The sequence below is a fragment of the Dromiciops gliroides genome, chromosome 6 (assembly GCF_019393635.1).
Source record: "Dromiciops gliroides isolate mDroGli1 chromosome 6, mDroGli1.pri, whole genome shotgun sequence".
In the NCBI taxonomy this organism is placed as follows: Eukaryota; Metazoa; Chordata; class Mammalia; order Microbiotheria; family Microbiotheriidae; genus Dromiciops; species Dromiciops gliroides.
In genome coordinates, this window is record NC_057866.1 from 23,861,624 (window position 1) to 23,877,045 (window position 15,422).

Genomic DNA, 15,422 nt, shown 5'->3' on the forward strand with positions numbered 1-15,422 from the left:
CATGATGGATGACTGCTGCTGCTCCCAGGGAGGAGGGAATCTGGTGGGCCTTCCAAAAGCTGCTGATTCTTCAGGGATATGTGTGAACCCCATTTCTTTTCTTTTTTTTTTTTTTAGTGAGGCAATTGGGGTTAAGTGACTTGCCCAGGGTCACACAGCTAGTAAGTGTTAAGTATCTGAGGTCGGATTTGAACTCCAGTCCTCCTGAATCCAGGGCTGGTCCTCTATCCACTGCACCACCTAGCTGCCCCATTTTTTTTTTAGTCTTTTTTTTTTTTTTATTAATAAAGTCTTTTTTTTTCCCGTTACGTGTAAAGATAGTTCTCAACTTTTATTTATACAAGTTTTCCAATTTCAGATTTTTCTCCCTCCCTCCCCTCCCTCCCCCCTCCCCTAGACAGCAGGTAATCTGATATAGGTTATATATATATATATATATATATACACACACACATAATAACATTAAACATATTTGTGCATTGGTCATGTTATAAGAGAAAAATCAGAGCAATGACAAAAAACCCTCAAAATAGAAAAACAACAGCACCAAAACCAAGAGAAATAGTATGGTGAACCCTATTTCTAAGGCAAGTGGGAGGGGCTGGCAAGAAGAACTGAGTCTTCTTCTGTCCATACAAAGATTCGGAAGGCTCTCTAGTTAAAGAAACACCTGGGTATGTAATCTCTGAAGTTTTTCATTGGTGGTTGATGTAGAGTATAATACAGTAATTCCCAAGTTTTGAGTTAACACTTTTCCTTCTTTCTCTCTTTCTCCCTCTCCTCTCCTTATTTTTTCCTCTTATTTTATTCCTTTCTTTTTCTTTCCCCTCCTCTCCTCTTCCTCTTTTCTTTCTCTCTGTCTCATTTTAGGTTGGTGAGGTTTGACCCCCTTGGACACTACTTACTCACAGCAATTGTTAACCCCTCCAATCAACAGGTAACTGAGTTCATGATTCTACAAAGCCCCAAAGTCCCCCTAAGCTTTGAGTTATCCTAGGTCACTTAGGCCTGCTTCTTCCCCCCTCCTGAGTGCGCCTTTGCCTTCAGGCAGGCTCCAGAATCAGCAACAGGTTGTATATCCACAGTTAGAGCTAGTCTCCCCAAGAGATTCAGGCCTGGCTCTCCCTCAGAATGACAGCCTCACCTTCTGTCACCACGAGGAAGGGTTTGATGGCGCTTCTCCTTGCTGTGCCTTTGGCTGGCTCGTACTTTTCTCTCACCTGCTGGTCTCCTTGTTGTAGAGGAGGTGGCTTGTACATGGAGACTGGTCTTGCTGCTTAGGCTCAGTTCTACCCTGAAAGGTTATTGTTTACTTCCACGTCCAAATCTGGGGTTTAGCGGCCCCAGTCAGGTAGTTTTTTTGTTGGTGGTGGGTTTTTTTTGCTGGGCAATGGGGGTTAAGTGACTTTCCCAGGGTCACACAGCTAGTAAGTGTCAAGTGTCTGAGGCTGGATTTGAACTCAGGTCCTCCTGAATCCAGAGCCGGTGCTTTATCTACTGCGCCACCTAGCCGCCCCGCAGTCAGGTAGTTTTGAGAATCCTGTGCTCCAGGGACAAGGGGCTCTGCTTTGTTGTGAAGGGTTTTTCCTCCTCGGGGTAACAGTGTGGCCATAGTGTTTTATGGACTTTGTCAGGAGTTGCTCAGTCCTGCCCCTGCCCCTGCCCCTGCCCCTGCCCCTGCCCCTGCTTCTCCCCACCATGCTCTGTTCCAGAGTGATGATGAGCCAGAGATCCCTGTGGATGGCACGGAGCTGTCGCATTTCCGCCAACGTGCTCTCCTGCAGTCCCAGCCTGTCCGCCGGACGCCTCTTCTGCACAACTTCTTGCACATGCTGTCCTCCCGCTCCTCGGGCATCCAGGTGGGAGAGCACAGCACAGTCCAAGATTCTGCCACCCCCTCACCCCCGCCTCCTCCACCGCCTCCCCCTCCGTCCAGCACGGAGAGCACCAGAACGTCTGCTTACGCCAGGCTCCACGAGCGGGGCGGCCACCCCCCAGCCGAGCGCTGCCAGCCCCTGGGCCTGCTGTGCCTTTGCAGCCGCTGCTCTCGTGCTCGGATTCCTTCTTCCCTCTTCCCACACCAGGACAGTGCCCCCTCTACTTCTGCTGGGGCTGCTACCGCTTCCTTTTCTTCTGTACAGACCGAGCCCTACCACGCCCCGGAGCAGGCTTCGTCAGCACAGCAGGACCAGGGCCTACTGAACCGCCCGTCTGCCTTCAGCACAGTGCAGAGCGGCACCGCGGGGAACACGCTCCGCAACCTCAGCCTGGGGCCCACACGGCGCTCTCTGGGCGGCCCTCTCTCCAGCCACCCTTCCAGGTACCACCAGGCCGGCCGGGAAATCGCCTCTGGGCTCGGAGCTGCTGACTGGACCCGGACGGTGCTAAGCATGGACTCCCGTGCTGAGGCGGACGCTCTGCCGCCCCCAAGGACCAGCGCCTCTTCTGTGAGCTTACTGTCGGTCCTCAGGCAGCAGGAAGGCGCCTCCCAGGCATCGGTGTACACCTCCGCCACTGAGGGGAGGGGCTTCTCAGTGTCAGGGCTGGCTGCTGAGGCCGACACAGGGAACAGCTCGGGCCAGAGTAATAACTCGGGCAGTATTCGAAACGAGCTGCAGTGTGACCTCAGGCGCTTCTTCTTGGAGTATGACCGGCTCCAAGAGCTAGACCCAGGCCTGGGGGCAGAGCCCACTCCCACCCAGCAGGCCCAGGAGATGCTCAATAATAATATTGAGCCTGAGAGGCCGGGTCCTTCCCACCAGCCCACCCCTCACAGCAGCGAGAACAATGCCAACCTCTCCCGAGGCCACCTGAACCGCTGCCGTGCCTGCCATAACCTCCTGACCTTCAACAATGACACCCTGCGCTGGGAAAGAACCACATCCAACTACCCACCTGGGGAGAGCACTTCCTCCTGGCAGGTCCCCAGCGCCTTGGAGGGCCTGCCTGCGGGCGGCAGCCAGCTGCCCCCTGCCGATGGCACTGAGGGCGGCGGGCGAGGCCCAGGCTCCAGCAGGCTGGAGCTGAGCACATCCACCAGCACACAGGACCAGAGGACTGTGGGAGTGGCCTTCAACCAGGAGACAGGCCACTGGGAACGAGTTTACAGCCAGGCGGCGGCCAGCAGACCTGGGAATGTATCACAGGAGGCCTTAAACCAGGAAATGCCTGAGGAAAGTGCAGAGGAAGATTCACTCAGGAGGTAAGAGAACTCTGGTCCTTCTTTCCTGACCCCCTTGCAGGGCTGCTGGTGACATTGCTCCGTGGGCTCCAGGGTGAGCTAGCTCTGGGCCTGGGCTTGCATAGGAGGAAGAGCTAAGAGGAACTGAGGAGCCAGGCCAGGCTGAGTTCCCTGACTGCCCCAAGGCGACACAAGCCAGGGAGTCTCAGGTCCTCAGTCAGCTCCGCGGCCCTGGGGTAACGGCCTCTGCCAGGCTTCTGCGTTGCCTTTTTCCCTAGCAGAGGTCATTTGGACCCTGGTGGTTTGACCCCCTCTTTCCCGAGGAGCCTGCATCCCTTGTGACCATCTCTTAACCTAGCTCTGATATACCCCTGAGGCTGCTGGGAGCATCCCTGCTGTGGGGAGAAGCTTGGCTCGAGGCTCTGTGTGACACGGGAGGGATTCGAAAGGGCCTGGCCTGTGCTGAAAGGAAGGAGAGAGAAGCAGAGGCTTAAAGGAGGGCAGAGGTTTCTGTTGTTCAGGGATGGTGCTGATCTTTCAGCACTCCCTACTCTACTTTGGGGCACAGGCTAGCTTCGTGTAGACAGAGAAGAGAACTCAGGTTTCCTAGAAGCAGCATTGTCTTCTGATAGTGTCTTAAACTTAGTGCTTCACAGACGAGGCTGAGGACTGGCCTTCCAAAGTGGCCATTCCAACCTCTGCCTTTCTGGGCCCATCATCTCAGTCTTAACCACATTTGTCCAGTCCCTTCATTTTATAGAAAAATCCCCCAGGACCTGTCCATAGTCACAGGCTTAAGATGTGGTGGAGTTTGTGATTTCAACCCTTCCCTCTTGACTTGGGGTCCATTCTGCTTTTCATAGTGCCTTGCTTTTCTTCATCAAAACCAGGAGTCCAGGATGTCTTCAACCTCAGGCTTTTGGCCTTGTTCTAGGTTAGGGGCAGATATGGGGTTTATCGGTGCCTGTAGTGGGCAGGAGAATTACTCATACGAGGGAGGGGCTCTCTTGTTGCTCAGAACTTCATCCCAGACAACAACAGCACAATGACAGAACAAAAGTAGGTGTAGTTTATTACTCCCACACATGCATCCTCTGGGCCTTCATTTGTTGGAGGCAGTTTTCTCTGTATTTCTATAAAGGTCAAATCCAGGATAATTACTGGTCTCCTACACTCTGTCTGTTGGGTCAAGATAGCGCCTCACTCTGTACTGTTTGTTCTGCCGAAGTATGTGAAATTTACCTGCAACAGCTATCTGTCAAGAGGGGAGATGCAGTTTGGTGATGATGCATAGTAATTAACATTTCCTGCTACCTGAAGGTTGCTTCAGTCAGCCAGCAAGGATGCTTCCATCTGTGCAGGAGATAAAAAAGAAGCCTGATAACACATCATTTCTGCCTGTCCTCAAGGTGCTTCTAGTCTTGTTGGGGTTATGAGATTTACAGCTCAGTGTAACAGCATTATGACAAAACACTGTAAAGTGTTAAACCGTGTGATGCAATAGGGTTTGGGAGAAAGATCATTGCAGGTGTGGGTCATCAGGGAGAGCTTCCTGGCAGAGGTAGTGCTTGAAGGAAACCCTGATCAGTAAACAAGATAAGGGAGATGGAGCATCCTCTAGGGAGAGGAGTTAGCGATTGGCTTGAGTGGTACCCAGGATTCATGCTGGGGAGGAGGAATGTACTGACCAGGGGAAGGGGAAGTGAAGTCATTCTGAGTGGGTTGGGGTTTGTTTTTTTTCAATCTTAATAATATTTTATTTTTTCCAGTTACATGTAAAGATAATTTTCAACATTCATTTCTATAAGGTTTTGAGTTCCAAATTGTTCTTCCTCCCTTCCTTCCCCCTCCCCCTCCAAGACAGCAAAGAATCTGATATTGGTTGTATATGTACAATCACATTAAACATATTTCCACATTAATCATGTTGTGAAAGAAGAATCAGAACAAAAAGGGAAAACCTCAAGAAAGAAAAAAACAACAACAAAAGCAAAAACAGTATGGTTCAATCTGCATTTAGATTCCACAGTTCTTTTTCTGGATGTGGAGAACATGAGTCCTTTGGAATTGTTTTGGATCATTGCTCTGCTGAGAAGAGCCAAGTCTATCACAGTTAATTATTACACAATGTTGCTGTAACTGTGTATGATGTTCTCTTGGTTCTGCTCACTTCACTCAGCATCAGTTCACTTAAGCCTTTCCAGGTTTTTCTGAAATCTGCCTGCTCATCATTTCTTATAGCACAATAGTCTTCCATTACATTCATATACCACAACTTGTTCAGCCATTCCTCAATTGATGGGTATCCCCTCAATTTCCCCTCAATTTTTGTGCATGTGGGTCCTTTTACCTTTTTTTATGATCTCTTTGGGATATAGACCTAATAGTGGCATTGCTGGGTCAAAGGGTATGCACAAGCCCCATAGCCCTTTGGGCATAGTTCCAAATTGCTCTCCAGAATGGTTGGTTCAGTTCACAACTCCACCAACAATGTATTAGTGTTCCAGTGAAGCTAAGTCATTCTGTGTTTTGTTTTATTTTCCCACATAGGGGGTTGGATCAGGACGTTGGCTAGTGCCCCGGGATTTGACAGCTGGAGCTACAGCCAGCAGGTACCCAGTTAATGCCTGCTGACTTTTGGTGATGTCAGGGTTTGTCACCCGGCACCTGCTAGAAGGTTTTCCTGCTTCTGCTTTCTTTGGGATCTGAGACCCCAGACCAGTGTCTCCCCCCTTGCTTACCTTGGCGGTAACCCAATGAACACGGGTTGTTTATATATTTGTATGAAACTTTTAAAATAAAACTCTGGTCTCTGCCATAATGTTTCCCCTCGCTTAAAACAGACCTTTAGAAAATCCAGGAACTGTTTTGGCTTGTGCTGGAATGTGCTGCTGAGGCTAACTCAGGTGAGGTTTTATTTAACAGTTTCCAATAAATACACATGTACTCTTCAAGCAAGGGCATATTAGTCTACCCGTGCCTTTTGTGTTTGTTGGGAGAAAGAGAATTACATGTGGATCTGGGTAAAGGGAAGATGGCCACTTTTTACTGTGGGCTAGAAGGTTGTACGCTGTTACTCCTGCTGGCCTGGAATCCCCCGTGTCCAGGGCATGCATATCTGGGCCACAGACGCCTTGGAGATTGTGGGTGCCACTGTTGGCCTACTGCTTGGCCTTGTAGCCAATGACTGTTGCGGATGGCCATCCTAAGAAGTAGAAGGGAAAGGTCCCCCGGTTGAGCCTCTCCACTGGAAACTGGAAGCGGAACAAGTGAAAACGATGCTGCTTGCTCTGGTTGTTGGGGGAGGGCTGGGAGCATCCTGCTCTTTGGTGCTGCCCAGCTAATTAGTGCTGTTGGCAAATAGGAGTATTAATAGTCATGTGCAGGGGAGGTGGTATCTCTGCCACACTCTGAGCCGGGCAGCAGAAGCTAATTTTGCCTCTAAAGCTCATCTTCTTTTGTTCATGGGCTGCCTATGGAGGATGACTCCCCAATTCCCCTTCATTTTACAGCCTCTTAGTTCCTGAGCAATGGCAGATTTGAGGCTTCATTCTTTGAAAGCTGAGGCTTTAAAGAAAAATTTCAACACCTGACATTGTGACTCCCTCCAGTAGGTGTCACTCTAACCTCCAAAACGAATTATATTGAAATAACAGACTCTTGCTTTGTGTAAATTTGCATTACTCAAATTCAATTTTACATAAAGAATTAGGAAAGAAATTCACTTTCCAAAATTTACCTGTGTTAACTTTATTGTACAGTACTGTGCTCTCTCTCCGATTCTGCACCTTGGCTTGGTGTTCCATGGCCCTTCCCCAAGCCTCCCCACTGCCCCCCCACCACCACCACCCCCCAAAAAAAAGAAGAAGAAGAAGAAAAAAATCTTTCAAGTAAAAACAAAAGAATGGATACACGAAGAGATCGCTACTGGAAAGACTTCCACCGACACCACCAGATTGTGGTGCTTGGCTTGAGACCTCAGGGGTGCATCCTCCTGTGTGTCTTCCATCCATTTAGGCTCAAGTGCTGTCTTTCAGCCCCTGGCTCAGTGTGTTGCCTGTCTTCTCCTGTCTGTGTCCATGTCTGGCCTCCACATGTTTGCTGGGGCCGCCCTCTCCCCCACCCATGTTCTTCCTCTAGGTTCCAGCCAGGCCCCCACATGGCTAGCCATAGTCCCTATGTGTTCCTCCCCCTGCTCTTGCTTCTCTGTCCCTGGCCTCCATGTGTCCTTGAACCCTGTGCTAGCACCTTCCCTCCATGGGCACGAGATCCCCTCCCTTCCTTCCTTTCCACATCCTTAGACAAATTCACAGTACATAAAAATCTCTCTGTGTAGGGATCTGTGGAACCGTCTACTCACATAAAGTGAGAACTGTCAGTAGTTAAAAATATTAACAGTTCTAAGTTCATAGACCCCCTGAAATTTATCCCCAGACCCCTTAAATTAAGAACCATTGCAGGGGCATCTAGGTGGCGCAGTGGATAAAGCACTGGTCCTGGATTCAGAAGGACCTGAGTTCAAATTCAGCCTCAGACAACTAGCTGTGTGACCCTGGACAAGTCACTTAACCCTCATTGCCCTGCCCAAAAAAAGAAAAAAGAAAAAGAACCATTGCTCTAAAAGTTCTAAATTAGTGGAAAGCGAAAATGATTAAAATCATTCATCATTTGGTAATTTCATGTGTAACACTTAAGGTCTTCAGTACTTAAGGATAAAAGTTGATTGGATGTCCCTACCTTTGCCAGTTCATCATCCATACATGTGGGTTTTCCCCAAGGAGTTCTCTTAGCCCCCCAGCTCTTCTCTCTCTCTGTTCTCTTGGTGGCCTCGTCAGTTTCCATGGTTTTAATTCTCTCTGGGCTGATTGCTGCCTCCCATATCTCTATTATCCATCCCTATCTTTCCCCTGAACTTCATTCCCTTGTCATCACTTGCCTACTGGACATTACAAACTGGATGTTCTGGAAACATCTCAGACTGAATATTGTCGAAAGTAGGACTCCTTATCTTTCCATTGGAACTCACCCCTCTTCCACACTACCCTGTCACTGTTGAAGGCAATGCAATGCATCCAGTCTTGTAGATTGGTGACTTTTGCCTTATTCTCCTTTCCTCACTCTTCCTCACCCACAAATCCAGTCATTTTCTAACTCTTGCAATTTCTGCCTTCATGACCTGTTCTACAACATAGCTGCTGCCTTAGTTCGGGCCTTCACCATCTCTGGCCCAGCTTATGCATTAGCCTTCCAATTGATGTTCTTGCCTTATTCCTCCCTGTTTTAGCCCATCCTGCACACTTATACCAAAGTGATTTTCCTTATGCATAGTTGGAATCATGTCAGTCTTTTTCTCAATCAACTTGACTGGTTCCCTTTTGCCTCCAGAATAAATTATTAATTTCTCCATCCTCACCTCTGCCTCACCTCCTCCTTTAAGATGCAGCTCAGGCACTTTTCTGGATCTTCTGCCCCCCCCCCCCCAACTTCAAATATGATGCTCACTAGCTGTGTGACTGGCCAAGTCACTTAACCTCGATCAGCCTCAGTTTTCTCATAATCATAATAGCACCTGCATCTCAGCGTCGTTGTGACGCTCCAATGAGGTAATGTTTGTAAAGTGCTAGTTTGATTCATTGTATGCCTATCTCTACTGCCTAGCATGTTGCCTTGGTACGAAGCAGACACTTAATAATACTTGCTAATTGTTTTATATGTTCTAAGACGTTAGACTTCCCAGTGATCATCCCTAGGAAAATTGTTGGTTCTAAGGGTGGTGTTCATGGTTAAAATGGCAGGAACCCCAGAGGTACAAGTGAGGTAAAGAACCATTTCTTACTTCCCTTCTCTCTATTCCGATGTGAGGGTCACTGGGGCCTGGGCACTTACATGAAGACCAACTATGAGTAGGAGGCCTCCTATTCCCCATAGTCCCCTCTGAGAGGTAGCTCTCATTCTTTTGCTGAGGAAGGCTGGGGTGACAGGACTCTTGGGGAAAACGAGTGACCTGAGGGCAAGGTGCCCATCTAGAGCTCTGAATGGCTTTCATTTGCAGTTAGTAGATTTCTTTGGAGGATGGAGTAGCCTTGAGGCTCCAAAAACTTCAGCTTTAATTGTCTGAGCTTGTTGGATCCATTAGCTGGATTTCCCTGTCTCCAGAGTTGGAACAGCGGTGGAATGGAAGTAAATGGCTTTGTCTGGAGGGCTCAGTTACATTCTCTTACTCCTATTCATTATATCCACAAGAAGGAGATGACCTGGGAAGGAAAATACCACTTCTCTAAGGTGCACAGGAATGTGTGGGAGTGTGTGTGTGTGTGTGTGTGTGTGTGTGTGTGTGAGAGAGAGAGAGACAGACAGACAGACAGACAGACAGACAGACAGACAGACAGACAGACAGACACAAGAGCCCTGAACCCAGAGTCAGACCCGGGATAGTGAGCAGCTCGGCTTTTACATTTTGAACAAGGCCTTCCTCTTACTTACTGGGTTACTGTAAGGAGAAAATGCCATCTATAAAGTGTTTTTCAAGCCACTGTATAAATGTTAGCTCTTTGTAATTATTTCTGTGCAGCTCATCCATAGGCTTGAGATTCTAGAAGTGTGCCTTTCTAGGACTCCTCGCTTCTCTGGAGAGAGAGCATTCCTCTCTAGCTCTAACGTTCCATGATTACATGAAAATGGAAACATTTTGTGTATCACATCCTTTTTTTTTTTTCTTTCACCATACTGCTGGTGTGCTTCCATAATTTTAATTTGTGACACCTACAATTTGGTCCTGGGCTGATATTACCATTGTGGCCTCTTTCTGAGTTGGATTCAGCTGTTCCAAGAACTATAGTCATTTCCCTTTAGCAGGTCAGCCAGCTTTCACCTCAGTTCTCTGAGGAAGGTCTGGCCCCAGCGCATTCCTTCATTCTCCTGGCATCACATACGACTTTGTGCTGCTGATATTCGGTTTGGCATCATTTAGTGCCTTTAACATTTCTGCCAGTTGGTGCTTTTGCCATCCTTCTTAAAGCTTTCACCACTTTCTAAACATCTATCTTTGGCTCTAATACAGTTAGTTCTGACTAGGTTTGAAGGCTGTTTCCCACTGGTTTCATACACCATTTCTTGGGTGGTTGTGTCGGGCCAGAAATGTGATCTGCTTGTGGTGTAGTGAGCTTACAGTTTGGACAAGTGGGTGTTCCCCTTTTTCCCCATGTTTGAGCTGTGAACAGTACTAGAAACTCTGTGAGGTTCAAGATCAGCTTAGCTTTCCTATCATTTCCTTCCTTAGGAAGGGTTAGAATGCGCCCACATTTCATTCCATTCCTCCTTCCATGCAGGATGATTGCCTGCTCTAGGGAAGCTGAGACCTTTTCATCTGCTAGTTAAGGCCCTATTATCTCCTAATTTCTGCCACCAGGAGGAGTTAATGTTCTTCTCTTTTACCCACCAATTCCCACAGATGACAGGAGGTAGTGAAGCTTCGTGGCTTCCAGCATAGATTGGAGCTGGGAGCCTCAACTCCTATCTGGTCCCCCAAGCTCTCTTGATTAACTCATTAGCTTGGCCCCTTCTTTTCTTTGGGTCTTCTGATTAAGAAATTAGAAGCACCCTGGTAACACCTGGTAACACTTTGCTCTTCCAAGGTAGTTTTGGTTGGTTATTGCCAGGCAGGGTAGGTGGTAGAGTAGAGTTAAAGACCCTGGTTTTAAATCTTGGCTTTTCTATTTATCAGCTGCATATTTGGGGCAAATCTCTTCCCCTCTCTGCCCCTATAAAATGAAGGGGTTGCTGGGTGCTGGGTGCCTTCCAGCTCAGATTCCTGTGGTACTGTGAGGCTATTTTGAAGGAGACCCTCTTCTGAAGAAGCTGAAGGCCAAGCTGATTGTGGAGGACTTTGATTCCCCAAGGGATCCAGCCAGCCATTCTCCTTTCAGGTCTTGAAGTGGCCCTGCCCTTCTTCACTGCCCTGGTGTGTATGAGACCCAGGGCCCAAACTCGGTGAGCCCCAAGCTTAATCCTGTGGGTATCCCTAGCGTGGAGGGAAAGGTCCTTTGAGAACGGTTAAGTGCCATGCATTCGGTGTAGGGTTGTCTGGTGAATAACAGAGAGAAAGAGAGAGAGAGAGGGAGACAGAGGACAAGGGAGGAAGGAAGGGAGAGAGCATGCTGCCCAGAGGGATGAGAGGAAGACTGCTGCCGCCATCTTTGTGAGCTGAAGAGATGCTTTTCTTGGGACTCCCATTTCTAAAGTGCTTTGAGGTTGAGTGAGGGATCTTCTTTACCATGCTGTGGGCTGGGAAGTTTAAGGATGATTACCTCTATTTTATAGCTGAGGAAAGGGAGGTTCAGAGAGCATGTGACTTGCTGAGAGTCATGTGACCAGGAGCTCTAGAAGGAGCCAGGCCCTCTGATTCCAAGGCCTGGGCTCTTTTCCCTAACATGCTGAGTATACATATATGTGTTAGACTGTATGTTACTGGCTCTGCTGGCTCAGAGATTCTTGTCTCCTGGGGATAGTTGTAATGGGTGGAAGAAGAAAGGGCCCTCTTGGGAGGCTGGGCTTTTACTGTTTTATCCAGGGCTTCCCAGGGGAAATGCCTGCACTTTGGAGTTGGGTACCTCACCCAGTTGGAGGTGTTGGGTGGGGGGCAGATTCCTTTTTCTGAGAGAGCATGCCTGGCAGTCAGCCCTTCCCCCACCTCAGGCCAAATTACCCCCCTTATTCTCCTCTCTTGTCTCCTGTGGTGGAGAGCCACTTTGTGCTTTGTACACACACCCTGAGAACTTGAAAAGATGTAATCTCCCCTGGCAGCTCAGGGAGTTGGATCTTTATAGGGAAGGCAGCAGGCCTGGAAGAAGAGCTTCAGCTTTGGCGAACACACGGGGAGCAATTTCTCGTGTACTCACTCTAACCCTTTCATATTCCCTCCCCAACGGTAACTATTCAACCTAGTGCTCTCACTGTTCTGTTGGAGGTTTTTCCTAGACAATAACGCCAGGTGTATGTAGGGGGTTCTGTTTGCATAATGTATTTTGCTTATTGTGATTGTTCCCAGCCATTAGCTGTGCCAGTTGGCTTCCGCTCCTCCCCCTGGACCTGCTTGAACACATTTGCAGAGGCTGCTTAGTCAGATCCTAGATTGGAGGATCTGGCCTGTCTGGAGCTTAGGGCCCAGCTGATAAATCTTCTTAGACATGTCTTTTCCCAGTAAATGGGCCTGTTAAACTGGCCCAAGCTATGTGTTCATGTCTGCAACCCGAGGGGGGTGTGTGTGTGTGTGTGTGTGTGTGTGAGAGAGAGAGAGAGAGACAGACAGACAGACAGACACACACACACACACACACACGCACTCACAGACACAGAAGGAGGAGGGAGGGAAGGAGGAAGGGAGAGGAGAAACAGAGAGAGCGAGAGTGAGGGATTAATTTGTGGCCACACTGAACTGAAGACTTTGCCCGATGTTCTGCTTCTCTGCTCCTCCATGGAAGGAGCTGCTTGTGTTAGGACCCTGTACCCCATCCCCACCTAAGCATGACTCACCCCTTGGGCTCCCCCGCTGGCTTGGGGCTGGCATGTTGAAGGCCCCCTCACCTACAAAGTTGCCTGACTTATTTATAATGGAAGCAATAGCCAAATTCCTCCTGTTTCCCAAGAAGGAGAGTGGGAGTTTCTCATCGTCTTAGCTGGCTGGTTCCATCTGGGAAAGCAGCATTGTACCAAGTCAGATGTCTGGACAAGAGGAGCTGGCTGACCCTCACCACAGCAGCCAGAGCCTAGTATTCATGGGTGAAAGCTTTTGTGCCCCTTTTTGTACCCAGGGAGTGACCTCCGGATGTCATGCCCCAGAACATTCGGGTTATCTACAACCCAGGTGAAGTCTTACTCTTTGGATGTGTAGGTGCCAGGCTTCCCTGAGCTTCTTTGATAGATGCCCACTAGTTCCAGGGTAGGAGGGTTGTTTGTGGATTGGGCAAGAACCATCCTACCTTGTGACTGGGAGCGGAGCATAGAGCTGAGGTGGGGAGGTGGAGGCGATCGGGGGATCCCCAAGAACAAGTCATGTTGCTGCTTCAGGGTCACCTTCCAGGAAGGAAAATCAAGACAGAGCCAAACTAGACAGTGGTGATACTGAAGGGATCAAGGCAGAGAGTGTGAGCTTGTGGTGATGGAGTATTCTGGAATGTTCCTGCATTGTACATATGGCCGGCTGGCTATGGGCTCTCAGATTCATTTTTCCTTTCTCTTCTTCCCTCCTTTCCCATCTCTCCTTCACATGCACATGTGTTCTGCTTCCCTGCCTGTGGCCCCCGGGCCTTCTGCAATGTGGCTTCGGCCTTTTCTCCGTCTTCTCAGTCACAGTGGATAGAACACTTTAATAAATAAATAAATAACTTCAGCCAAAGCCTCCTTTTTTTTTTTTTAAACAAAAATTTGGGCTGGGTCTCCTCTCTTCACAGAAATCCAGGCAGCTCTTTCTATTTTCCCACTGTCCTTAAATGATCTCTTTAGGAGGAACTATTCCCCCCCACCCCCCAACCTCTCCAGGAACAAAGGATCTGAGCCTTAGAACCAGACAGGAACTCCGAAGCCTCTTAGGTAGCCGGCTCCTGAGAGATGAGCAAGCTGAACTTCAGACAGGGCAAGAGACAAGTTAGAAACAATTTGAACCCAGCCTCTTTGACTGCAAAGCCATGGTTCTTGACATTGTAGCACATATTTTATGTTTAACCCAGGTTAGGCACATTCATCAAACATTTGTTCATTGAGTTCTTAACTCTGTGCTGCAACTGTATTTCCCCATTAATGAGAATAAGAAAAATGGTGACTAACATTTCGGTGGCACAGCCATGTTTGCAGATGCTCTACAGATGTCATCTCGTTTGCTGAGAGGACTGTGGCCTCTCCCCACTGCTGAGTTAGGTCCAGGCAGAGGAGGAAAGGCAGATCTCCTGGGGTGCGGCCCGCCTGAGTTACCAAGGAGGACGCTTGCCTCTTTGGGGAAGCTCTGGTGGTTTTCCCTCTTGCCATCTAGCAACGCTCCTGCCCCCTCAGCTCACTCCCCTCTAAACTAATGGTTTCCTTTTCCAGGATCTTGATTCCATGCATAATAATCTGTGTAACACTTAATATGGGTGGCAAGATGCCTTCCACATGTCATCTCATTTTATCCTCACAGCAACCCTGTGAGGGTTGTGCTGTTATCATCCTCATTTTAGAGGTGAAGAAACTGAGGCTGAGAAAGGTTCAGGGTAAGCGGGCATCATCTGAACTCAGGGCTTCCTGACTCCAAGTACATTGCTCTGCTCATGCCAAGATACCTGCTCTCTTTCTTCCTGATTCCTTGTTGCTTTGTTCTTCTGACATCCTGAGACACCAACCAGCTGTTCCTCTTTTCACAAATAATACTTGACATATTATTCAGAGCATTAAGTAGATTAGGAGCTGAAATTAGAGTCTGGAAGAGCTGAGTTTAAATCCTGCTTCAGATACTGTGTGACCCAGAGCAAATCACCGAACCTCTCTCAGCCTTAACTTCCTCATATGTAAAATGAGAATACTAGCAGTTACTTCACAAGGTTGGTGTGAGGATCAAATGAGATAAAATAAGTATAGTGTTTAGAAAACCTTAAAGAGCTCTCTAATGCTAGTTATTGTGAGCTAGGTTTGTTGTTGTTATATACTATAATCATTGTTCATTACCCTTTTTGGGGGGGAGGATTAAGCTCATTCGTGGCACCTTCTGGCTTTTCAGATGAGCCACCAGGAGCCTCTGGGGCATCTCTAGATCCCGTTGAAGGAAATTGGTCTAAACTGAGGTTTTTTTGTTTTTGTTTTTCAGTGAGGCAGTTGGTGTTAAGTGACTTGCCCAGGGTCACACAGCTAGTAAGTGTTAAGTGTCTGAGGCCGGATTTGAACTCAGGTCCTCCTGACTCCAGGGCTGGTGCTCTATTCACTGCGCCACCTAGCTGCCCCCTAAACTGAGTTGGTTTTTTTTTTTTTTTGTGGGGCAATGGGGGTTAAGTGACTTGCCCAGGGTCACACAGCCAGTAAGTGTCAAGTGTCTGAGGCCGGATTTGAACTCAGGAACTCCTGAATCCAGGGCCGGTGCTTTATCCACTGCGCCACCTAGCCGCCCCCTAAACTGAGTATTTTAAGAGGAGTATTGTCACATCAAGGGGTCTTAGGAAATGACCAAGTATAAGACTGTTGTTAGCCATTCCTTTAGTTATTTGTATCAGGTAAAAATAAG

The 15,422-nt window shown here is 48.3% G+C and overlaps 1 protein-coding gene across 11 annotated transcripts in view; it reads left to right on the forward strand.

Moving 5' to 3' along the window:
- The window catches only part of AMBRA1 (autophagy and beclin 1 regulator 1), a 187,329-nt gene that overhangs the window by 41,173 nt on the left and 130,734 nt on the right, over positions 1-15,422 (forward strand). For 7 of the 11 annotated variants that reach the window (XM_043969727.1, XM_043969728.1, XM_043969730.1 and 4 more), the window contains 2 exons: positions 871-937; positions 1,713-3,202. In XM_043969727.1, coding sequence (XP_043825662.1) covers positions 871-937; positions 1,713-3,202 — 1,557 coding nt within the window. The remainder of the gene's footprint in view (positions 1-870; positions 938-1,712; positions 3,203-15,422) is intronic. The other 4 variants (XM_043969735.1, XM_043969731.1, XM_043969732.1 and 1 more) reach the window with 1 other exon arrangement.